We start from the raw sequence: 25,443 nt of genomic DNA, 5'->3' as shown, positions 1-25,443 counted from the left end.
TCTTCATAAAAAGGGGAGGGGGAGTGAAGGAAGGGGAATAAATATCAGGCTGAGTTCAAATTAAATACCAAGCGGAATAGCTCTGTCTTACAGGCCCTGCAGAAGGAGGATAAATCCTGCAGGGTCCTAGTCTCTTGGAACAGAGCATTCCACCAGGTCGGAGCCACCACTGAGAAGGCCCTGGCCCTGGTGGAGGCTGGTCTGACTTCCTTAGGGCCTGGGACCTCTAAACTATGATTATTCATGGACCTTAAGGTCCTCTGCAAAGCCGAGTGATAGCTTGCGGTTGCATGATAGAATTAATGCATTGAAAGAATTCTTGCTGGTACTTCATTTCATGAACATTACAACAAAATACAGCAGCCTTTTCTGGATGCTCTTGCAAATATCTTCAAGAGAAGCCAGTTGTTGGGGAATTGGAGGTGGGGGCACCAAACGGGGGGGGGGGGGGGTTCGTTGTTGAGTCACCCCCAATCTCCTTTCTCTGTTCCTGGCAGGCTATGGAGAGATTCAGCACCAGCCCATCCCACGAGCTGCTGGGCAGGATGAGTCCCATCGCCCCCTCCCCGCTGCCCCTCTTCCCCCGCAAGAGCCTGTCGTCGGAGACCACGGAGAGCTACTCCTTTGGGGAAGCGGTGCCGGCATTCGCACACAGCTCCACCTACGGCTCGCCGTCCCCCAGCCAGCTTCTCGCACCCAGATCCCCGCTGGGCCGCCCCACCTCGCCGCGGCCGTCCCTCTTCCTCCAGCCAGAGGTGGACCGGGCACTGCCGCCCCCCAGGCCTAAGGTGCTGCCTGTACCCTACGAGACGGCGCCCAGCCCCACAACCTCTCCCCGCTCCCTCCGGCCCAGCCTCTCCCTGGAGCGCCAGTATGACTACAAGACCTATGGGGGGCCGCTGGGCCGAGCCAGCTCCCCACGGATGCCCACGGAAGGAGCTGCGCCCCAGTCCTTCTTCCCGGACCGGGTGCCGTCGCCACGGCCGCCTCTGCCGCCGCCGTACGAGAGCCATAGCCTGTATCCGTCGCCACCCAGCACTTTTGCACCTTTCCGGTCTCAAGGTAAAGGTGGGGCGAGGGCTGGGGGGGGGGTCATCTAGTGGGGGGCACTTTTGAAGCGGGGTGGGACTGCTCGCCTTTGGGTCATGAGCCCATCAGTTTCGTCAAGTAGATGAAACAGAATTAATTGGATTTTGGATAAGTGTGCAATTCGAATTCTGTTGTGTTATCAGCCTTGGTGGGTCATGAAATTGCTTTCTGAATGTGGCTTCTTTATAATAAAGGGTAGGTTCTAATAAAGGGTAGGTTATAATAAATATAATATAATATAATAACAGTGGTACCTTGGGTTACATACGCTTCAGGTTACATACAATTCAGGTTACCAACTCCGCTAATCCAGAAATATTGCTTCAGGTTAGGAACTTTGCTTCAGGATGAGAACAGAAATCGTGCGGCGGCAGCGGGAGGCCCCATTAGCTAAAGTGGTGCTTCAGGTTAAGAACAGTTTCAGGTTAAGAATGGACCTCCAGAGCGAATTAAGTACTTAACCAGAGGTACTACTGTATAATATAATATAATATAATATAATATAATATAATATAATATAATATAATATAATATTAATAAAGGGTAGGTTCTGTGAGCTGCCCTGAGGCCTCTGGGTATAGGGCATTATATAGATTCTAATAAATAATAATGATGATGATGATGATGATAATGATGATAATGATAATAATTAATAATAATAATAATAATAATTTATTATTTATACCCCGCCCATCTGGCTGGGTTTCCCCACTCTGGGCGGCTTCCAACGGAATATTAAAATACAATAACCTATTAAACATTAAAAGCTTTCCTAAACTGGGCTGCCTTCAGATGTCTTCTAAAACTCTGGTAGTTGTTTTTCTCTTTGACATCTGGTGGGAGGGCGTTCCACAGGGCGGGAGCCACTACCAAGAAGGCCCTCTGCCTGGTTCCCTGTAACTTGGCTTCTCGCAATAAGGGAACTGCCAGAAGGCCCTCGGAGCTGGACCTCAGTGTCCGGGCAAAACGATGGGGGTGGAGACGCTCCTTCAGGTATAATAATAATAATAATAATAATAATAATAATAATAATAATAGGGGACACTGGGGATGAGCTCAAGGGGACAATGGCTTGAAAAGCTTTGGGAACAGCTTGGCTGTAAGGTCAGGAAAGATGGGGTGAGCCAGAGGTTCTGCGTCAAGGGATGGCAACGGCGTAGCCCCGAGAAAGGTCCTCTGGTGGATCTCTGAAGATCTCTCTCTCTGCAGATGACCTTGTGATCCGGAGGAGGGTGCAGAAAGGGTGGAACGAATCTGACCTGGACGTGGCGTATGAGAAGAAGGCGACCCACCCAGTTGGTTATGAGCGTGAGTGTTGGCCGGGGTCTCTGGATGGAAGAGAGGAAGAGGTGTCTTGATGTGTCAGTGGGCAGGCAGGCGGGAGGCAAAGTGGGGGGGCAAGGAAAGGGCTTCACCCCCAGGCATCATGGTGCGGCAGCCAGGCTGCTGGGACAGCTGCAAGGCCAGATTAAGACCTTTAGAGACCCCCACATATATATCTAATTCAAAATATAGGCAATAATAAACTGTCGAATAAAATTTTAATTTTTGAGATTCAATGGTAGGGACGTGGGTGGCGCTGTGGGTTAAACCACAGAGCCTAGGACTTGCCGATCAGAAGGTCGGTGGTTCGAATCCCCACGACGGGGTGAGCTCCCGTTGCTCGGTCCCTGCTCCTGCCCACCTGGCAGTCCGAAAGCACGTCAAAGTGCAAGTTGATAAATAGGTACCGCTCCGGTGGGAAGGTAAACGGCGTTTCCGTGCGCTGCTCTGGTTCGCCAGAAGCGGCTCAGTCATGCTGGCCACATGACCCGGAAGCTGGATGCCGGCTCCCTCGGCCAGTAAAGAGAGATGAACGCCGCAACCCCAGAGTTGGTCACGACTGGACCTAATGGTCAGGGGTCCCTTTACCTTTTTAAAACTTACAGTAAGGTGGAAAACAATGCCTAGAACCCACGTACCTACGGGACCGCCTCTCCTGGTATGCCCCGCGGAGGACCTTAAGGTCCACAAATGACAACACTTTGGAGGTCCCGAGCCGCAAGGTGGTTAGATTGGTCTCAACTAGGGCCAGGGCCTTTTCAGCACTGGCCCCGACTTGGTGGAACGCACTGTCACAAGAGACTGGGGCCATGCAGGACTTGACATCTTTCCGCAGGGCCTGCAAGACGGAGCTGGAAAGGCCTGGAAACGATGCCTTATGAGGAACGGCTAAGGGAGCTGGGCATGTTTAGCCTGGAGAAGAGGAGGTTAAGGGGGGATATGATAGCCATGTTCAAATATATAAAAGGATGTCACATAGAGGGGGGAGAAAGGTTGTTTTCTGCTGCTCCAGAGAAGCGGACACGGAGCAATGGATCCAAACTACAAGAAAGAAGATTCCACCTAAACATTAGGAAGAACTTCCTGACAGTAAGAGCTGTTTGACAGTGGAATTTGCTGCCAAGGAGTGTGATGGAGTCTCCTTCTTTGGAGGTCTTTAAGCAGAGGCTTGACAACCATATGTCAGGAGTGCTCTGATGGTGTTTCCTGCTTGGCAGGGGGTTGGACTCGATGGCCCTTGTGGTCTCTTCCAACTCTATGATTCTATGATTCTATGATTCTAGCTGTTCCGCCTGGCCTTTGGTTTGGACTCACTCTGACCCTTACGTTTCTCTCCCCTTATGGTCTTGATTTATAGGCTACTTTTAAAACGAGGCTGCATTTTAAATTGTATTTTTAACCTGTATTTTAAATTGTCCCCCCCTCAATTATGTTTTTATTGTTATTGTAATTTTACTGGTGTTAGCTGCCCTGAGCCCGGCTCCGGCCGGGGAGGGCAGAGTATAAATAAATTATTATTATTATTATTATTATTATTATTATTATTATTATTATTTCCACTTTCTTTATATTTGAAAAAACATTTCTCCTACTTTTTCTCATTGCAAAGTCTTTTGATCAGATCCTCAATCTCATGTGACACATCTCCTCCTATACTTGCCTTGTCGCATAGTTGTTTTGCTGGGATTTCTAATAGACTTCAGCTGAAAAAAGGAACGCTCAGCTGAGCCATTTCTGACCGCTAATTGTAAAAATCTGGCAATGGGAAATTTTGGTGCTTCCCCTCCCCCTTTCCTCAATGCCCTAAGGAAGTGCTTATTTCGCTTAATGGTTTATCCAGCATCCCATCCCCAATCAGTCTCTCTTTCTCCACCTCCCCTCCAGGAGGAGATGCCCACATGGGGCTCCGCCAGAGCCCGGCAGGTGTCCCGCTGTCTCCTTGGAGGGAATCGAGTTTAGACGGGGGCATTGGGCCAAGCAAGGTAAGTTTCAGCCTGCGCAGCTCCCCTTTGGGTCTGTGGCATAGCTGTCAACTTGCAGATTTGAAAATAAGGAACCAGCAGCCTCAAAAATAAGGGATCAGCAGCCAAAATAAGGGATTTTCCAAGGGGCACAGCTATGTTCGACTTCTGAGCCCCTCCGAGCCAAAGGCAGAAAGCCCAGCCAGCAGCCAAACGAAGCCTCAAGCGGTGGTTCCCACAGCGCAGCAACCCGGCAAAGGGGATGCGGCAAGGAAAACCACCGTCACCTCTCCGCTGGGAAGCGCTGAGCAAAGGCGAGTCCCCACGCAACGCGGCCGATTTGATCGGCGCAAGGCATGCAAGCTCCACCCCCCAGTCGTTCTGAGACTCCTTATTGGGTGAGCAACGCAGCCAAGCAACCCAGTTGGAGCCTCCCTCCTCCCTGGCCGGCAGGGAGGGAGGGAGAGGAGCTGCTTCCTTTGAAACCCGGGAAATTTAAGGGACATCATCAATAAGGGACAGCAGCGGGACACGGCGCTGGGATAAGGGAGTTTCCCGCCAAATAAGGGACGCTTGACAGCTATGGTCTGTGGGGTTTACTCATTTCACGTATATCCCACCTTTTTTCCCTTTCTTGTTCTCCTCCTCATTTAATTCTCCACGACAACCCTGTGAGGTAGGTTAGGCTGGCCCAAGGTCACCCAGGGAGCTTCATGGCTGAGCGGGAATTTGAACCCCAGTCTCTCCTGGTCCAGCGCTCTAACCACTACACAACACTACCTCTTAAGGAAGACTTTCCAGGGGCGGGCGCTCATTGGGGAACCCTGCGACAAATGGCAGTTTGAAATCTCGGGCGATGGTGACAAATTAAAGTAAGGGAAGGGGGATACGGATTTGCAACATCAGGGGCGAAAAATGTAATAGCTAGATCTCAAATAGAATTCTGCGCTCAGTAGAGCGTTGTGAAAAAAAGTGTGTATAAGATGATGGAACTTCGTTCTATTTTTTTGCTTGGTTTTTGTTAAAGAAAAATCAATAAAAAAGCATTTTTTAAAAAACGGATATGTTTTTTATGGAACCTCCAGTTCCAGGGGCAGTCTATCTAGGTTCCTAGCTTGTTAGGGCCACTACAAAAACAGGGACTTAGATGGGATGTCTCACCTCTCTTTGCTTCCTCTCCCCTAGGAGGAGCATTATGGGATGCACAGCGCCACCTTGCCCAGGAATTACAAGGTCTCCCCGCTCGCCAGCGAGCGCCGCCAGGACACCTCCTTCCGCCGCTCCCTCCCCAGCAACCCGACGGGAACCCTGCCCCGCAACTGGCAGCCCATCTCCCGCATCCCTATGCCGCCTCCGAACCCGCAGGGCAGCCTCCCCAAGCGCCACAAACCCCTGCCGCTCTCCATGATCTTCCGGCTGCAGAACGCCTTCTGGGAGTACGGGGCCGCTGGGCAGAAGTTCCCCCTTCCCCAGGGGCCCCCGGGCTCCTCGCTTTTCCTCCGCTCCCTCCACAAGCAGCTGATGCAGCCCACTCTGCCCCAGAGCCAGCACCACCTGCGCATGGCCTCGCTCGGGAGCGAAGGTAAGCGTCACGCGGCAGCGAAAGAGGCTGATACTATTCTCGGCTGCGTCGACTCTCTTCTGCCTTAGTCAGTCCACACCTGAAATGCTGTGTCCAATTCAGAGCATCACAATTTAGGAAGGATGGTTGGCAAGCTGGAAGGTGGGCAGAGGAGGGCAACCAAGATGATCAAGGGTCTGGAAGCAAAGCCTGATGAGGAACGGTCGAAGGAGTTGGGTCTGCTTAGCCTGGAAAAGAGGAGACTTGAGAGGAGATAGGATAGCCATCTTCACGTATCTGAAGGGCTGCCCCACGGAGGATGGAGAAAGCTCGCTTTCCGCTGCTCCAAAGAGTAGGACCCGAACCAATGAATTGAAGTTACAGGGGAACCTCGGTTTTCGAACGTAATCCGTTCCAGAAGACCGTTTGACTTCCAAAATCTTCAAAAAACTGAAAAATGAAAGCCTCAGTACAATAGGGAAACTCAAAACTGAAGCTGTGCGGAAGCTGTTCGGCTTCCGAGAATCGTTTGAAAACTGATGCAGTTACATCTGGGTTTTTGGCATTCGAGTTCCGAAACGTTCGTCAATGGAGACGTTCGAGAACTGAGGTTCCACTGTACAGTGGTACCTCTGCTTGTGAATGGGATCCGTTCCGGAGGCCCATTCACAACCTGAACAGAACGCAACCCGCTTCTGCGCATACTGCGGTTCACTGCTTCTGCTCATGTGCATGATGTCATTTTGCACATCTGCACATGCGCAAGCGGCGAAACCTGGAAGTAACCCGTTCTGTTACTTCCGGGTCGCCGTGGGACGCAACCTGAAAACGCTCAACGCGTTTCCACCCCCATCGTTCTGCCCGGACACTGAGGTCCAGCTCCGAGGGCCTTCTGGCAGTTCCCTCACTGCGAGAAGCCAAGTTACAGGGAACCAGGCAGAGGGCCTTCTCGGTGGTGGCGCCCGCCCTGTGGAACGCCCTCCCACCAGATGTCAAAGAGAACAACAACTACCAGACTTTTAGAAGACATCTGAAGTCAGCCCTGTTTAGGGAAGCTTTTAATGTTTAATAGGTTATTGTATTTTAATATTTGGTTGGAAGTTGCCCAGAGTGGCAGGGGAAGCCCAGCCAGATGGGCGGGGTATAAATAATAAATTATTACTATTATTATGAGGTATGACTGTATAAGAAAGGAGATTCTGACTGTATAAGAAAGGAGAGCTGTTTGGCAGTAGAACGGCCTCCCTCGGGCGCTTATGGACTCTCCTTCCTTGGAGGTTTTTAAGCAGAGGTTGGACGGACATCTGTCACGGATTCCTTCATTGCAGCGGGTTGGACTGGATGACCTCAGGGGTCCCTTCCGACACCACAACTCCAACATTCATTTCCCAGGAAGCTCTCTCTTCCCTAGGAACGGCATCCCCAGTGGTGACCCCTCTTTTCTTTCTCTTCCAGGAAACGGGGTCGCCAAAGCGGCCAGCCCCCTGTCCGAGCCCGTCCGCATCGTCCCCATCGTCTTGACCGGGGGTGACACGGAGGCCGAGTTGGAGAACCTCCTTCCGGGAGGGGAGCCGGCCGAAGCGGAAGAGGTCCCTCGGCCTCTGAGCCCCACCCGCCTGCAGCCTCTGCTGCCCCGAGAGGCCCAGAAGGTGCCCGAGTTTGAGGAGGTGGCGCGGGTCCTGGCCGAGATGCCCCGGCCCCTGAAACGCCGCGGATCCATGGAGCAGTGTCCTGGCCCCGTCTTGCCCCCCACCCACAAGAACCAGTACCGTCAGATCATCAGCCGCCTCTTCCATCCCCGCAAGGAGGACGCTGGCATGGCCGGAGAAGCTTCCCCGCAAGCAGAGCTCTCGCCCATCACCGAGGCCATGGAGCAGAAGGCACCTGGGGCTGTCGTGGCCCCCATTCCAGCAGCCCCCCTGCCACCAATGCCGGCACCGCCCATCCCGCCTCCGCCTCTGCCAGAAAGCCCAGTGAGCTTTAGTCCTTTACCCAGTCCGGTAAGTCTATGGCAGGGGTGGGGCCGCATTGCCTTGTGGGCAAGCTTTGGGGTCTGCATGTGGGTGGGCCAAGGGCTGCATTATTATCATCATTATTTATGAAATTTCTGAGGCTCAACAATTTAAGAATCATTTGATTGGGCTGAATTTCCGCCCAAGCAGTTCACTTTTAAGAACTGGTGCACAACCGTGCTTTTCTTTTTCTTCCTCCCTCCCCATTCCTTTTTCCTTTTGTGCCATTTCCTTTTGGGACTGGCAGTTGCCGGGGCTGGAAGGAAAAGCTGGGCGGAGCGATGGGAGGAGGTCTCTTGCCTTTGCACAGTGCGTGGCACTCCAGGCAAAGGCACATGCACAAGCGTGCAAACACAAACGTGCCGCCACCCACCCCACAAACACACTCGCCTCTTCAACAGGGCAGGCAAGGACACACTCCAGCCAAGCAAAAACACTTGGCTGAGGGTGTGGATCAGGGCCTCTGATGCAGAGGCTTGTGAGGCTTCAACCAGCCCAGGGGCCTGAAATGTCCCATCCCTGATCTCTGCCTTAAATGCAATTTCTGGGCACCTTCATTTGGCCTCTAAAGCACACGGCAACTGGCCTGCCATTCAATAGAATAGAATAGAATAGAATAGAATAGAATAGAATAGAATAGAATAGAATAGAATAGAATAGAATTTATTATTTATACTCCGCCTATCTGGCTGGGCTTCCCCAACCACTCTGGGCAGCTTCCAACAAAGTATTAAAATACAGTAGTCTGTTAAACATTAAAAGCTTTCCCTAAACAGGGCTGCCTTCAGATGTCTTCTAGCAGTCTGGTAGTAGTTGTTCTCTTTGATATCTGATGGGAGGGCGTTCCACAGGGCGGGTGCCACCACCGAGAAGGCCTTCTGCCTGGTTCCCTGTAACTTGGCTTCTCGCAGTGAGGAACCGCCAGAAGGCCCTTGGAGCTGGACCTCAGCATCCGGGCAGAACAATGGGGGTGGAGACGCTCCTTCAGGTATCCTGGGCCTTTGAGGCCGTTTAGGGCTTTAAAGGTCAACACCAGCACTTTGAATTGTGCCTGGAAATGTACTGGGAGCCAATGTAGGTCTTTCAAGACCGGTGTTATATAGTCTTAACGGTCGCTGCCAGTCAATAGTCTAGCTGCTGCATTCTGGATTAGTTGTAGTTTCTGGGTCACCTTCAAAGGTAGCCCCACGTAGAGCGCAGTGCAGTAGTCCAAGCAGGAGATAACCAGAGCATGCACCACTCTGGTGAGAGAGTCTGCGGGCAGGAAGGGTCTCATCCTGCGTACCAGATGGAGCTGGTAGACAGCTGCCCTGGACACAGAATTGACCTGCGCCTCTATGGACAGCTGTGAGTCCTGAATGACTCCCAGGCTGCGCACCTGGTCCTTCAGGGGCACAGTTGCCCCATTCAGGACCAGAGAGTCCTCCACACCTGCCTGCCCCCTGTCCCCCCAAAACAGTACTTCTGTCTTGTCAGGATTCAACCTCAACCTGCTACCTGCCATCCATCCTCCAACCGCCTCCAGGCACTCACACAGGACCTTCACCGCCTTCACTGGTTCTGATTTGAAAAAGAAGTAGAGCTGGGTATCATCCGCATATTGGTGGACACCCAGCCCAAATCCCCTGATGATCTCTCCCAGCGGCTGCATGTAGATGTATCCACATACAGTATGACTCCCACATTCCCCAGCCAATACAGTTATGGGATACTGGGGCTGATGGGAGTTACAACCAAAGAATCGCAGAGTTGGAAGGGGCTCCTGGGGGTCATCTAGTCCAACCCCCGGCAATGCAGGAATCTCGACGAAAGCATCCGTGAAAATGGATTGCGTGGGTCGTAGCCTAAAACATCTGGAGGACACCAGGTTGTCGATGAGGACTGCGGTGTAGTGACCCACATGAAACTGGGAGGTGCCTCTGCCCATGTGCAGAGGGCTTCTCCCCCCAACACCAGAAAGGCTGAGCTAAACAGAACAGGTCACGGGAGAGAACAAACACCCCCCGTTCTCTGTCTCTGTGCAGAGAGCGGCTGCCTGCCAGAGTTGACAATGTTGGCCTACATGGAGCCTGTCGTTGTTCTGCCTCTCGTGGCTACAGTGAAACTACCATTGGGATGGTGGACTGGTCCTTTCTTCGTTGGAGGGCAGGCGGGCGGATTTAGCGGGGGATCAAAAACTTCTCCCCCCCTCACTGTAGTTACAAAAAGCAGCAAAAAAGCAGTAAGATCCTAGCCGTTTCACAGTCAAAGTACAAGATAAACACTTCTTTTAAACTGCTTTTTAATTGCATTTTCTTAAAAAAATGTTTTTAACTGTTTTAATGGGGTTATTCGGCTGTTTATGTTTCTGTTTTCTTTATGTGTTTCGTGTTTTTATATTGTAATTTTACCTTATGAACCACCCTGAGACCTGTGGGTATAGGGCGGTATATAAATTTAATTAATAATAATAATAATAATAATAATAATAATAATAATAATAATTTATTATTATTTATACCCTGCCCATCTGGCTGAGTTTCCCCAGCCACTCTGGGTGGCTCCCAATCAAGTATTAAAAATAATACAGCATCAAACATTAAAAGCTTCCCTAAACAGGGCTGCCTTCAGATGTCTTCTAAAAGTCTGGTACTTGTTGTTCTCTTTGACATCTGGTGGGAGGGTGTTCCACAGGGCAGACGCCACTACCAAGAAGGCCCTCTGCCTGGTTCCCTGTAACTTGGCTTCTCGCAATTAGGGAACTGCCAGAAAGCCCTCGGCGCTGGATCTCAGTGTCCGGGCTAAACAATGGGGGTGGAGACGTTCCTTCAGGTATACAGGACCGAGGCCGTTTAGGGCTTTCAAGGTCAGCACCAACACTTTGAATTGCGCTCGGAAACGTACTGGGAGCCAATGCAGATCTCTCAGGACCGGTGTTATGTGGTCCCGGCGGCCGCTCCCAGTCACCAGTCTGGCTGCTGCATTCTGGATTAATTGCAGTTTCCGGGTCACCTTCAAAGGCAGCCCCACATAGAGCATGTTGCAGTAGTCCAAGCGGGAGATAACTAGAGCATGCAGCACTTAATAAATGGAGCCAAAGAGACTAAACCTGCGAGACCTCGAACCCAGTCCCTGGCTGTCCCTTGTAGCTGTGCTGTGCTCTGCCCCTGCTCAGAGGCACTTGTGGCCTTTAAAAAAACAACACGCTGGATTGAGCTTTGGCTTCGAAAGGCAGAGGGAGTGGGGACTGGCTGTGTGTGGGTTCTTGGCCCTTCCCAAGGTGGCCTCCCTGCTGATGGCTGCCTGCCCTTTGCCATTCAACAGGAGAAGCGTTCGGTGCTGCGCAAGGCAGCCTCCCCACGGAAGCGGCTGTCAAAGAGGGCGCGACTCAACCCCCTGGTGCTGCTGCTGGATGCGGCCCTGACTGGTGAGTTGGAAGTCGTGAAGGAAGCCATGAAGGAGGTGAGTTTTTTTTTGGGGGGGGGGGCTTATCTTTGGGGACAACCAAAAATATCAACAACCTCAGATACGCAGATGGCACAACATTGACAGTAGAAAGTGAGGAGGAATTAAAGAACCTTTTAGTGAGGGTGAAAGAGGAGAGCGCAAAATATGGTCTGAAGCTCAATATCGAAAAAACGAAGATCATGGCCACTGGTCCCATCACCTCCTGGCAAATAGAAGGGGAAGAAATGGAGGCAGTGAGAGATTTTACTTTCTTGGGCTCCATGATCACTGCAGATGGTGACAGCAGTCACGAAATTAAAAGACGCCTCTTTGTGACCCCCTGGACCAGAGCACGCCAGGCACTCCTGTCTTCCACGCACTCCTTCCACTCCTGTCTTCCACTGCCTCCCGCAGTTTGGTCAAACTCATGCTGGTAGCTTCGAGAACACTGTCCCACCATCTCGTCCTCTGTCGTCCCCTTCTCCTTGTGCCCTCCATCTTTCCCAACATCAGGGTCTTTTCCAGAGAGTCTTATCTTCTCCTGAGGTGGCCAAAGTCTTGGAGCCTCAGCTTCAGGATCTGTCCTTCCAGTGAGCACTCAGGGCTGATTTCCTTCAGAATGGATCGGTTGGATCTTCTTGCAGTCCATGGGACTCTCAAGAGTCTCCTCCAGCACCAGAATTCAAAAGCGTCAATTCTTCGGCGATCAGCCTTCTTTATGGTCCAGCTCTCACTTCCATACATCACTACTGGGAAAACCATAGCTTTTACTATACGGACCTTTGTTGGCAAGGTGATGTCTCTACTTTTTAGAATGCTGTCTAGGTTTGCCATTGCTTTCCTCCCAAGAAGCAGGCGTCTCTTAATTTCGCGGCTGCTGTCACCATCTGCAGTGATCATGGAGCCCAAGAAAGTGAAATCTCTCACTGCCTCCATTTCTTCCCCTTCTATTTGCCAGGAGGTGATGGGACCAGTGGCCATGATCTTCGTTTTTTTGATGGTGAGCTTCAGACCATATTTTGCCCTCTCCTCTTTCACCCTCATTTCCTGGAGTAGGAACCCGCAAGCCACTCCAGTATCCCTGCCAAGAAAACTCCATGGGCAAAGACAACAGGCTACCAATCTAGATGGCTTTAAAAGAGGACTGCACAAATTCATGGAGGGCTATTGACGGCTTCTAGCCACAATGGCTGTACTCAGTGTCCTTAGCAGAAGGCAACAATGCATTGCTGGAAACCGCAGGAGGGGAGAGTTGCTCTTGTATTTGAGTCCTGATTGCTGGTTTCTCTTTGGGCATCTGGTTGGACCCTGTGAGAACAGGTCGCTGGACCAGATGGGCCCCTTTTGGCCCGGCTCAACAGCCTCTTCTCAAGTGGCAGGGAGTTCCACAGTTTGCACTGCGTGAAGAAGGATTTTATTTTATCGGTCCTGAATCTTCCAACGTTCAGCATCCTTGGATGTCCACAAGTCCAGGAGAGAGGCAGGGAATCCTTTCCCTTCTTTCTCCTTGGCATGTGTAATGGTTCTAGGGGTTGCTCGTGCGTAAGTTGCCGTTACTCCTGGCTAGGTTGCCTGGTTGAACCCTTTCTGTCTGGACAGCCTCAAGTTCCGTGGCTGCCTCAGTCACTGGCAGAATCCGTCAGTGGGCATTTCTTGAACCTCTTCCAGCATAGAAGCTGTTTGACGCCCAGTCTTCTCCTACTTTGCCTGCGCAGAAGTCTTCTGCGCAAAGTGGGTGTGGGCAGCAGAGTACCCATGCCCTCTCCGCTGGTCTCCGGCGAGGAGTCCTGGAGCCACCTCTCCGATTCCCCCATCTGCCCCCCTTCTCCACTGGTGTTACGCTGATTTCCTTCCCCAGCGGATGGGCTGCCTCTCTCCCTACTGGGACCCTCTCCACCATCCCTCTGGAGCCTCCTCTCCGCCCCCCGCTCCGATGGCAGTTCTCTGACAGCATGCATCGTTTTATAAACTCATGTTGCTTCTGACACCCCTTTAATTTCTCCACTTTTTGAGTGCCATGCGTAGTTTTATGAGCTTCCATCACGTCCCTTCTTGGTCCCCTTTTCTCTGACCTTAACATATTCATGTGGTTTTTGCCATAGGACTTTTGTGGCTCTGATAGCTTTTTAATGAATACAATGGTACCTTGGTTCTCAAACTTATTCCGTTCCAGAAGTCCATTCCAAAACCAAAGCATTCCAAAACCAAGGCAGACGTTCCCATAGAAAGTACTGCAAAACGGATCAAACCGTTCCAGATTTTTTAAAATAACCCCTAAAACAGCAATTGAACATGAATTTTACTATTTAACGAGACCATGGATCCATAAAATGAAAGCAATAATCAATGTACTGTACTATAAAATAAATAAGACAGTATTGCAGGTGATAAAAATAATAATTTTTTTCTTACTTGCACTGATGATAGTCATTGTTTGGATGGGGGGCTTGTATCCATTTACACAGTCACACAATCAGTCAGTAGCTGAACTGGGTTCCACACAGTCGCAAAAACAAATTAAATGAAAAAGCCTCAAAAACAAAAACACCAAATAAATAGCAAAAACGAAACCGCCAAACGTAATCCATTCTGGAAGCTCTTACTGTCAGGAGGTTCTTCCTAATGTTTAGGTGGAATCTTCTTTCTTGTAGTTTGGATCCATTGCTCCGTGTCCGCTTCTCTGGAGCAGCAGAAAACAACCTTTCTCCCTCCTCTATGTGACATCCTTTTATATATTTGAACATGGCTATCATGTCACCCCTTAACCTCCTCTTCTCCAGGCTAAACATGCCCAGCTCCCTTAGCCGTTCCTCATAAGGCATCGTTTCCAGGCCTTTGACCATTTTGGTTGCCCTCCTCTGGACACGTTCCAGTTTGTCAGTGTCCTTCTTGAACTGTGGTGCCCAGAACTGGACACAGTACTCCAGGTGAGGTCTGACCAGAGCAGAATACAGTGGCACTATTACTTCCCTTGTCGTCTGACATGTTCGCCCACAACTTAACAGGATTATTATCATAAGTAAAATAAAACCATGGGAGCTGAAACACACACAAGCACACGGACCCTCCAAAGTGCATTTTCCTGCTTCTCCCCCCAGCTGAACGACCCGAGTCAGCCCAACGACGAGGGCATCACTGCTCTCCACAATGCCATCTGCGGTGCCAACTACAACATCGTGGACTACCTGATCAACATTGGGGCCAACGTCAACTCCCCGGACAGCCATGGATGGTGAGCTTTTTATTTATTTATCCAAAAATCCTCAAAGCAGCTTACTAAAAGAAGCTAAAACAATTAAATTGTTGCTCTTAGGATTCTTGGGTTTTCCTTGTTTTTTATTTTCATTATGCATTCTGTGTCTTTTAGAGTATAATTTTATGTTGTGAACCACCCTTCAGGTATAGGAAGGTGTACATATGTAATAAATAAAATAATAATAGTACAGTGGTACCTCAGGTTAAGTACTTAATTCGTTCTGGAGGTCCTGAAACTGTTCTTAACCTGAAGCACCACTTTAGCTAATGGGGCCTCCTGCTGCCGCCGTGCCGCTGGAGCCCGATTTCTCTTCTTATCCTGAAGCAAAGTTCTTAACCTGAAGCACAATTTCTGGGTTAGCGGAATCTGTAACCTGAAGCGTATGTAACCTGAAGCGTATGTAACCCGAGGTACCACTGTAAACGTAAAGGGACCCCTGACCATTAGGTCCAGTCGTGGCCGACTCTGGGGTTGCGGCGCTCATCTCACTTTACTGGCCGAGGGAGCCGGCGTACAGCTTCCGGGTCATGTGGCCAGCAGGACGAAGCCGCTTCTGGCGAACCAGAGCAGCGCACAGAAACGCCGTTTACCTTCCCGCCAGAGCGGTACCTATTTATCTACTTGCACTTTGACGTGCTTTCGAACTGCTAGGTTGGCAGGAGCAGGGACCGAGCAACGGGAGCTCACCCCGTTGCAGGGATTCGAACCGCCGACCTTCTGATCGGCAATTCCTAGGCTCTGTGCTTTAACCCACAGCGCCACCCGCATCCTAAAATAATAATAACACAATATTTAGAAAGTTACAATAACAATCGCCTAAAAAGAAAAAATGGCCCAGTTTTCTGAGCAGCCGGGTGGGCTTGTCTAAACAAGGACGTTTTTAGCAAGTGCCGAAAGGGCTTTACAGCAAAGGCGCCTGTCTTATCATGAGGCAGGGAGTTCCGAAGTGTAAGCACTGCCGCAGTAAGCCGTCTACAGATGCAGAACGGAGAATATGGGGCACCTAGGACAGGGCCAGATCCGCCGACCTGAGTGGGTGTTTGTGGGGTGAAGTGATCTGGCAGACAAACCGGTTTCCCAAGTTGTTAAGGGCTTTGTGTACTAGTTATTAACACCTTCAACCTGGCAGCGAGTGCGGATCTCTGAGCACAGGTGTTCTATCCTGGCAAGCCCTCGGCTTTTGTCAGCAATCTGGCTGCAGCTATTCACTGGGGGAAGGTAGGAAGTGCAGCTGCAATGCTCCACAGCTTCCTTCTCTCCCTACATTCCCGCCATCCCCCAGGAGGAAGCTGCAGAACCACAGAACTGTAGAGCTGGAAGGGAACCCTAGTGGCCATCTAGTCCAACCCCAGCAATGCAGGAATCGCAGTTAAATTATTATTATTATTATTATTATTATTATTATTATTATTATTATTATATTTATTTATTTATACATACATACATACATACATACATACATACATACCCCGCCCATCTGGCTGAGTTGTAGACTTTTTTTAGAATTTTTATGAATTTTTATACTTTTTAAAGAATTTTTTATAAGTTGTTCAGCTTTTTTATGATTTTACCCCAAAGTTGCTGAGCTTTTTTTAGGACTGTAGTTGCCACAGACCAGCTCCAATGTCCCTATTGAATCCTATCTTTCTCCAGAGAATCATGAGGACTGGAATCTTAGCTCCTTTTAAGGGAATGGGCCACAGCTCCAGGGGGCAGCACCCGCTTCACAAGCAGGCAGTGTCCCAGGTGGGGTTGGGAGTGCCCCCTGGCTGAAACCCTCGAGAGCCACTGCTGCCAGTCAGTGTTGGGAATATTGAGGTAGATGGACCCGGTGGTCTGACTTAGCGGCTTTCCTAGAATCCTGAGCAGAGTTATTATAATAATAATAATAATTTATTATTTATACCCCGCCCATCTGGCTGAGTTTCCCCAGTCACTCTGGGCGGCTCCCAGTCAAATGTTAAAAACAGTACAGCATTAAATATTAAAAACTTCCCTAAACAGGGCTGCCATCAGATGTCTTTTAAAGATAGGATAGCTGCTTATTTCCTTCACATCTGAAGGGAGGGTGTTCCACAGGGCGGGCGCCACCACCGAGAAGGCCCTCTGCCTGGTTCCCTGTAACCTCGCTTCTCGTAATGAGGGAACTGCCAGAAGGCCCTCAGTACTGGACCTCAGTGTCCGGGCAGAACGATGGGGGTGGAGACGCTCCTTCAGGTATACAGGACCAAGGCTGTTTAGGGCTTTAAAGGTCAGCACCAACACTTTGAATTGTGCTCGGAAACGTACTGGGAGCCAATGCAGATCTCTCAGGACCGGTGTTATGTGGTCTCAGTGGCCGCCCCCAGTCCCCAGTCTAGCTGCCGCATTCTGGATTAATTGCAGTTTCTGGGTCACCTTCAAAGGTTGACACACGTAGAGCGCAGTGCAGTAGTCAAAGTGAGAGATAACCAGAGCATGCACCACCCAGGCGAGACAGTGCACGGGCAGATAGGGTCTCATCCTGCGTACCAGGTAGAGCTGGTAGACAGCCACCCTGGACACAGAATTAACCTGCGCCTCCATGGACAGCTGTGAGTCCAAAATGACTCCTAGGTTGCGCACCTGGTCCTTCAGGGGCACGGTTACCCCATTCAGGACCAGGGATCCCCCACACCTGTCCGCCACGAACAGGGCACACACACACCTTAACTGAGCTTGGGTGTTTTTCCACCCCCCCTCTCTTTCCCAGGACACCCCTGCACTGCGCTGCCTCCTGCAACGACACGGCCATCTGCGTAGCCCTGGTCAAGCACGGAGCGGCCATTTTCGCCACCACTTTCAGCGACGGCAGCATGGCCATTGAGAAGTGCGACCCGTACCGTGAGGGCTACAGCGACTGCTTCAGCTACCTGGCAGGTGAGGCGTCAGGAGGGCACATGGGAAAGGCACCAGGAAGTCCTTTAAAAAAATAATAATAATAGTAACTTGTACTAAATTTTCCATTTTAACAATCCACTCAAATCACATTAAATATTCCAAATTATACATATTGTTGTTTAGGCGTTTAGTCGTGTCCGCCTCTTTGTGACCCCCCTGGACCAGAGCACGCCAGGCACTGCTGTCTCCCACTGCCTCCCACAGTCTGGTCAAACTCATGCTGGTAGCTTCGAGAACACTGTCCCACCATCTCGTCCTCTGTCGTCCCCTTCTCCTTGTGCCCTCCATCTTTCCCAACATCAGGGTCTTTTCCAGGGAGTCTTCTCTTCTCATGAGGTGGCCAAAGTAATGGAGCCTCAGCTTCAGGATCTGTCCTTCCAGTGAGCACTCAGGGCTGATTTCCTTCAGAATGGATCAGTCTGATCTTCTTGCAGTCCATGGGACTCTCAAGAGTCTCCTCCAGCACCATAATTCAAAAGCATCCATTCTTCGGCCATCAGCCTTCTTCATGGTCCACCTCTCACTTCCTTACATCACTACTGGAAAAACCATAGCTTTAACTATACGGACCCTTGTCGGCAAGGTGATGTCTCTGCTTTTTAAGATGCTGCCTAGGTTTGCCAGTGCTTTCCTCCCTAGAAGCAGAGCACCCGACACTACAATTCTTAATACAATGGCATTAAGTCATGAGTTTTGAATGAATGTTGATCCACATTTTGGGGGGCTCCCCATTCCTCTTTGCAGATGTCGAGCAGAACATGGGCCTGATGAACAACGGGGTGGTCTACGCCTTGTGGGATTATAGCGCCGAGTTCAGCGATGAGCTGTCTTTCCGCGAGGGCGAGCCGGTCACCGTCTTGCGCCACGACAACCCCGACGAAACAGACTGGTGGTGGGCATCTCTCTATGGCCAGGAGGGCTACGTGCCCAAGAACTACTTCGGGGTGAGTGTTCAAGACACGGGAGGTTTGCAGGCTACGAAGGACTCGTTCACAAATATGTTGACAGCTCCACGAATTATTATAGCTAGCAAATGGAAGGGGCAAGCAGAATATAAAATAGAATAATGGAATAAAGAGGTGTGGGATTTAGCTGTTAATGATAAATTAACATGTGCCATTAAGGTAAGACGGGGAATATGCAGGAGAAATGATTTTGGGGAGATATGGAAGGTGTTTGTAGAATTTATACTGCTAAAACGGAAAGGGGTCAAACCATCGCAAGAGGCGTTGAAAATCTGGGAGGCTAGAAAGTTACAATAGTTATTCTTATTTATTTAGGATTATTACTTTGTCAAAAAGAAAAATAAGTTTTAAAAGACACACACATGTGTGAGGGTCTTTTGTTTATGCTTAATAATAATAATAATAACAATAATATACCCCACCCATCTGGCTGAGTTTCCCCAGCCACTCTGGGGGACGCCCAACCAAATATTAAAAACACGATAAAACATCAAACATTAAAAACCTCCCTAAACAGGGCTGCCTTCAGATGTCTTCTAAACGTCAGATAGTTGTTTATTTCCTTGACTTCTGATGGGAGGGTGTTCCATAGGGTGGGTGCCACCACCGAGAAGGCCCTGTGCCTGGTTCCCTGTAACCTCACTCCTCGCAGTGAGGGAACTGCCAGAAGGCCCTTGGCGCTGGACCACAGTGTCTAGGCTGAACGATGGGGATGGAGATGCTCCTTCAGGTATACTGGGCCTTTGAGGCCATTTAGGGCTTTCAAGGTCAGCACCAACACTTTGAGCTGTGCTCGGAAACGTACTGGGAGCCAATGCAGATCTCTCAGGACTGGTGTTATGTGGTCTTGGCGGCTGCTCCCAGTTACCAGTTTAGCTGCTGTGTAAAAGCACCTGGGTGAGCCTCTGCTTAAGTTGTTAACCAGCGATGAGCTTCCTGCGGCCACCAGGATCCAGCCTGGCGTGCTGGTTTCTCTGCCTTGCTGGGCTTGCTCCGTTCCAAAATACGCAACCCCCCTGTGCTTCTCTCCTCCGCAGCTCTTCCCCAGGGTGAGGCCGCAGCAGAGGAAGGCGTGACGTCTCGGAGGGAGGAACCCCGTCGCTGCCATCCCAGGAGGAACCTGAGGAATGTGCCTGGGCAGGATCCCGAAGAGCAGCTTTGCAGTGCGGATGAATCGCCTTGCCTGCCTCAGGAGGGCGGCTGTCTGGCATCCTCAGATGCGCTGTATTGGTGGAGGGAAGGGAGAGACAGGAGAAGATGGCGAATCCTTGGCTCTCTCGCTCTGTGTGTGTGTGTGTGTGTGTGTGTGTGTCTGGAAAAGCATGCCTAAAAGGAGAAGGTCTGACCTGATTTTTATTTTTTTTTACTATCTGCCTTCCTTTCCTCCTGCTTCCGTTAAGGACCTGCCATGACGCTAGGAAGGGTGATAGTATTTCATAGCTGTCAACCTTCCCTTTTTTGGGGGAGAATTCCCTTATTCCAGCGCCGTTTCCCGCTGCTTCCTGCTGCTATCCCGGATTGTTAGATATCCCGTAGACTGTCCCCAGGACAGGTGAGGCTGCTGATCCCTTATTTTTGAGGCTGCTGATCCCTTATTTTCAAATCTGAAAGTTGACAGCTATGGTATTTTTTTATTGTTTTGCATAGAATTGTAGTGTTATAAGGGAGTCCCTGGGATGCGGGTGGTGCTGTGGGTTAAACCACAGAGCCTAGGACTTGTTGATCAAAGTCGGCGGTTTGAATCCCCGCGATGGGGTGAGCTCCCGTTGTTCAGTCCCTGCTCCTGCCAACCTAGCAGTTCGAAAGCACGTCAAAGTGCAAGTAGATAAATAGGTACCACTCCAGCGGGAAGGTGAACAGCGTTGCGCTGCTCTGGTTTGCCAGAAGCATCTCAGTCATGCTGGCCACATGACCCAGAAGCAGTATGCCGGCTCCCTCGGCCAGTAAAGCGAGATGAGCGCCACAACCCCAGAGTCGTCCGCGACTGGACCTAACAGTCAGGGGTCCATTTACCTTTAAGGGAGTCCCTGAGAGGCATCTAGCCCAACCCCCTCAGCTGAGGAATCCCTGGTGGATGGGAATCCCAATCTCCAAGGAAGGAAAGCCCCCACCACTTAGGATTCTAGCTCCAGCGGCTGGAAGGTGTTGGCCCCATTCATCCAAACGAAAATTCAAGATGCTAATTGATTTGCCCAAGGGGTACATAGCGCACCTCTGGGGGAATCCTTCCCATAAATTCAACCACTGCTGGAGCAGCCTTGCCTCTCAAAGAGATTGCCCCCATCCCTCCATCCCAGCTCCTACCCTGACCCTCTCTCCATCCCCTTGGCTTCCTTGCCTCTCTGGACACGTCCACCACCAGCTGACCTCTCTGCTCCCAGCTCCGGCCACGTCGCCAACAGCTTCCTTTGGGCCTCAGCATCAGAACTTGAGCAATGGCGGCTGCTTCCCCCCTCTCATTTCCACGATCGTTGCTCAACTGCAGTTCTCCCGCCACGAATCTCCGGCTCCCTGTCCCAGCGTCGAAACTGGAGACATGAGAGAAGAGGACCTCGCTTCCCTGGGACTCGCAGTTTCAACGGGATCCTTGAGGAGAGCTCTCTCTCTGCCCAGGAGGAGGGCTCCGCAGGACGGGACCGTGGCCTGGGCAAAATCCGCTGCTTCCTGCCTCTTTCTGCTCTTTTGGCTTTTGCACAAACGGGAGCCACGAGGGAGTTTGTGCCTTGGCAAGTTTGCCTCACCAAGAGGGTGTTGCCTTCCACACAGCTCCATCTAGCCCAATGTGGCCTGCACGGACTGGCAGCTGGCTCTTTGGCAGAGAGACGCCTTCCCTGCTGCTAGCTCCCTGATCTTTCTAGCTGGAAAGGCCCCGGTTTGAATCCAAGACTTAATTCATGTCAAGCATGGTCTCTGCTCCAGAGTTAGGCTGCCTCCCTTCAGACTGCGGAGGGAACCCTGGCTCAATTGCAGATGCTCTGTTTTGCTCTGCCTTTTCTCACACCTATAGCCTTCCCATCACACCTGACACTCATCCTCCTTGGACAAGCTGCCCCACGCCCTCCCTACCTTATTTTCTTTGCTGTTATTCTGCTAAGGAGGGACACAGGTGGCGCTGTGGTCTAAACCACTGAGCCCTGGGCTTGCCGATCGGAAGGTTGGCGGTTCGAATCCCCGCGACGGGGTGAGCTCCTGTTGCTCAGTCCCTGCTCCTGCCAACCTAGCAGTTCGAAAGCACATCAAAGTGCAAGTAGATATATAGGTAACGCTCCGGCGTGAAGGTAAATGGTGTTTCCGTGCGCTGCTCTGGCTCACCAGAAGCGGCTTAGTCCTGCTGGCCACATGACCCGGAAGCTGTACGCCGGCTCCCTCGGCCAGTATAGCGAGATTAGAGCCGCAAGCCCAGAGTCGGCCACGACTGGACCTAATGGTCAGGGGTCCCTTTACCTTTAACTATTAAAAATTGGACTGCTCCAACACAGACTCCTCGTAATCCTTCTTTCAGGACGCCTCCGTTTAATATTTTGTGAATATATTCTTTCGATTCTTGGGGAATGGCTAACCCTGATCTCAGGGCTTCTCCACGCACGTCTGCTAGAAATAAAAGTCATGCAAGGCCACACAATTAAATATTTCCAAGGGGTGGGTCTCGCTTGGAGATGGCTCTGATGGGGTTTTCTGATCTTGTCCCTGTCAAGACAATTTTTCAACATGACCCACGGGAAATTGGGTAACAGAAAGAAAGAAAAACCACAAAGGGAAAAACTCCTCAAGGAGATTCCATGCCTTTTTCATTAAATGGGAGGGCAAACCCTAGCAATAATCTGGGACACGTTTGAAGCTTTTTTCCGTGGAAACTGTATTAGTAAAAAATGTGGCAATAAAAAGGAGAAAAGTAACATTAATGCTAAAATTACTACAAGGAATACTACTATGGGAGCTTGAAACAAAACACATATGCACACAAAGGAAAAGAGTTTACTGTAAGCCTTGGGAAAAAAGGGAGAATTGGAATCATTGGAAATATCCCAGATACTAAACTCTCTTATCTAGGAACTGGGTCACATAAATTTGGAACTTAATACTTAGGAACAAGTATTACCACTTTGCTACGAGAACCTCAGACGGGGAAAAGGCACTCCTTTTTAATGCAACGTGGTTATTCACTATGTACAATCGACCGAGCATCGATTCTGCCCTCCAAAATTGCACAGGGACCCTCAGGAATGACACTCGCTTCCTGTTTTTGCACCTGTAGCGTGTAATGGATATTGTATTAGGCATAAAACTGGAGCCACACTTTATGGCGAGGGGAATTACTTTTCTGTTGATGATGTATTTGTAATTGCTTATATCTAAAAAGTATGTTTTAAAAAATTATAATAAATGTGGACTAACTGGATCATCAATGCGTTGCTTCCATTTATCGGTCAAGTGCCTCTGCTGAACTGTGGAGGTATTGGGGTAGGGTGGATTCCGTGCACACAGCCCAGCATAGCTGTCAACTTACAGATTTGAAAATAAGGGACCAGCAGCCCCGAAAATAAGGGATTTTAGTCAACCAGCAGCCAAACGAAGCCTCAAGCGGTGGTTCCCACAGCGCAGCAACCCGGCAAAGGGGATGCGGCAAGGAAAACCACCGTCACCTCTCCGCTGGTAAGCGCTGAGCAAAGGCGAGTCCCCAGGCAACGCGGCCGATTTGATCGGCACAAGGCATGCAAGCTCCACCCCCCAGTCGTCCTTAGACTCCTTATTGGGTGAGCAACGCAGCCAAGCAACACAGTTGTAGCCTCCCTCCTCCCTGGCCGGGAGAGAGGGAGGGAGAGGAGCTGCTTCCTTTGAAACCCGGGAAATTTAAGGGACATCATCAATAAGGGACAGCAGCGGGACACAGTGCTGGGATAAGGGACTTTCCCGCCAAATAAGTGACAGTTGACAGCTATGCACCCCAGCTAATTTACTGTTCTCTTTTGGCCCTAACGGAAGCTGCCTTTAACAGATTCAGGTTAGACAGAAACATGCACGATTAGTTCCCGTTGTTCCTACCCTAATTTATACCATCAGGTATGAATAAGTGCTTGACCTGCAATTCGTGAAATATAGCATGATTTCTGTTATAAGAATTTTAAGGTCATATATAAAAAAATTAAATGTTCATAACTGTATATAAAAACCGCATGTCTGAAACCCCACAGAACAGGTCCTGAACCAGTTGATCTCACATATTTCTCTGCAAGGTCAAAGTGGGAAACCTCCCCATGGTCTCTGTCCTCACAAATTCTGTCTTAAGGGCACATTCAAGATATAAAATACAAAAATTCCTTCCAGTAGCACCTTAGAGACCAACTAAGTTTGTTATTGGTATGAGCTTTCGTGTGCATGCACACTTCTTCAGATACAAGATATGACCGTGTGACCTGGATTCAGGAATTAAGTAGTTCTAACAACAAAAGAGTGGCTAAAACCCAGATAATGCAATCAGGTAACTTGCCAGACAGGAGATAAACAATGCACTCAGATTTCTGTTGTAGACCGCCTTTTCTGTGATGTAGGTATGATGTTTCTGAGGGTGGTCTTGGACTCCAGGGCGGGCAATTTAAAATGTCTATATTAGGGCGGACACACCTTGGTTCTGGGTCCTCCTCCTCCTCCTGCGTGTGAAGGGGGCACCCTGTTGAAACAGTTCAATAAAGATCAGGCTTACTAGCTGCTTTGCTTCTCAATATTCTCCGGTTGGCCTCTGTTATTTTCTCCTACCGATAGGGAACCTATGTAAGGACTCTATATGGGCTATTGGATACCCCATAAGGGGAAAAGAGCAGTTTTTTTTCTTATATCATTTCCATCTCCTGAAACACTTCTTGCTCACTCCTTTTCGAACCCGTCAAACATGGCCTTATTTTCTTTCCACTTAGCAGCTTCTCTTCAAGACAGCTTAACTGAACCATTTAACTATTCCGGTCTCTCCCTATGCTCCCGATAACCAGCAATGTGTCTGCAGCTCTTTGGGCCAGTTGAAATCCCTGTGCGCTTTTCAAAGGATAGCCCCAAGCACAGCACATTGCAGTAGTCAAAATGGGATGACTAAGGCGTGCGTCACTGGGGCCAGACCAGAAACCCACACCTCTACTGAGGATTGCAAAGGGCTGTTGCTGCTGGAGGTGCTCATTCCGAGAGTATGTGGTTAGGAAACCTTTTTATCCTTTACCCCTCCCTTCCCAGGCCTTTCCTTCTTTAGTTCCCTGGGTCTAGTTTGAGCTTGCAAGCCCCCACGGGCTACAGGTTTGCCAAACCGGTTCTTCGCAGTTTCGCAAAGCACCAGATCCACGGATGGGTCTGTAGAAATTAAAGGTGTGGAGGCCTTGGGGGGGGGGACACTGGGGAAATGGTGGGGGACCTGTTCACCCCCAGTTCCATATTTATTATTGTATATTTATTTATACCCCACTTGCTGTGCTCAGGCCCTGCTTTGGGGCCTTATTGCCATTCTCCATGTTATAAGAATTTAAGGTCTCAAATATATAAATTAAATGTTCATAAATGTACAAGCCAAGCAGGTACATAAGTATATAAACCACATAGAATCATAGAATCATAGAGTTGGAAGAGACCACAAGGGCCATCGAGTCCAAGCCCCTGCCAAGCAGGAAACACCATCAGAGCACTCCTGACATATGGTTGTCAAGCCTCTGCTTAAAGACCTCCAAAGAAGGAGACTCCACCACACTCCTTGGCAGCAAATTCCACTGCCGAACAGCTCTTACTGTCAGGAAGTTCTTCCTAATGTTTAGGTGGAATCTTCTTTCTTGTAGTTTGGATCCATTGCTCCGTGTCTGCTTCTCTGGAGCAGCAGAAAACTCTCGCTCCTCTATGTGACATCCTTTTATATATTTGAACATGGCTATCATATCACCCCTTAACCTCCCCTTCTCCA

General features: G+C 50.0%; 1 protein-coding gene and 1 long non-coding RNA gene across 2 annotated transcripts in view; both read left to right on the top strand.

Annotated features, from left to right (window-relative positions):
* PPP1R13L (protein phosphatase 1 regulatory subunit 13 like) overlaps positions 1 to 22,911 on the top strand; it is a 54,019-nt gene extending 31,108 nt beyond the window's left edge. The window contains exons 4-13 of the mRNA XM_083455013.1: positions 498 to 1,062; positions 2,299 to 2,397; positions 4,297 to 4,394; positions 5,559 to 5,955; positions 7,390 to 7,934; positions 11,250 to 11,387; positions 14,471 to 14,604; positions 17,360 to 17,526; positions 18,292 to 18,491; positions 19,550 to 22,911. Of these exons, the coding sequence (XP_083311139.1) occupies positions 498 to 1,062; positions 2,299 to 2,397; positions 4,297 to 4,394; positions 5,559 to 5,955; positions 7,390 to 7,934; positions 11,250 to 11,387; positions 14,471 to 14,604; positions 17,360 to 17,526; positions 18,292 to 18,491; positions 19,550 to 19,588 (2,382 nt within the window). The 3' untranslated portion in view covers positions 19,589 to 22,911. The remainder of the gene's footprint in view (positions 1 to 497; positions 1,063 to 2,298; positions 2,398 to 4,296; positions 4,395 to 5,558; positions 5,956 to 7,389; positions 7,935 to 11,249; positions 11,388 to 14,470; positions 14,605 to 17,359; positions 17,527 to 18,291; positions 18,492 to 19,549) is intronic.
* LOC310684907 overlaps positions 1 to 22,911 on the top strand; it is a 34,364-nt gene extending 11,453 nt beyond the window's left edge. Inside the window, exon 2 of the long non-coding RNA XR_014514954.1 lies at positions 20,510 to 22,911. This is a non-coding gene — a long non-coding RNA (uncharacterized lncRNA). The remainder of the gene's footprint in view (positions 1 to 20,509) is intronic.
* Positions 22,912 to 25,443: the final 2,532 nt, after the last annotated feature.

This window comes from Podarcis tiliguerta, assembly GCF_965153285.1.
Source record: "Podarcis tiliguerta genome assembly, chromosome: 8".
NCBI classification, from domain to species: domain Eukaryota; kingdom Metazoa; phylum Chordata; class Lepidosauria; order Squamata; family Lacertidae; genus Podarcis; species Podarcis tiliguerta.
The sequence above is the reverse complement of the archived record's forward strand: the minus strand, read 5'-3'. Positions and strand labels throughout refer to the sequence as shown.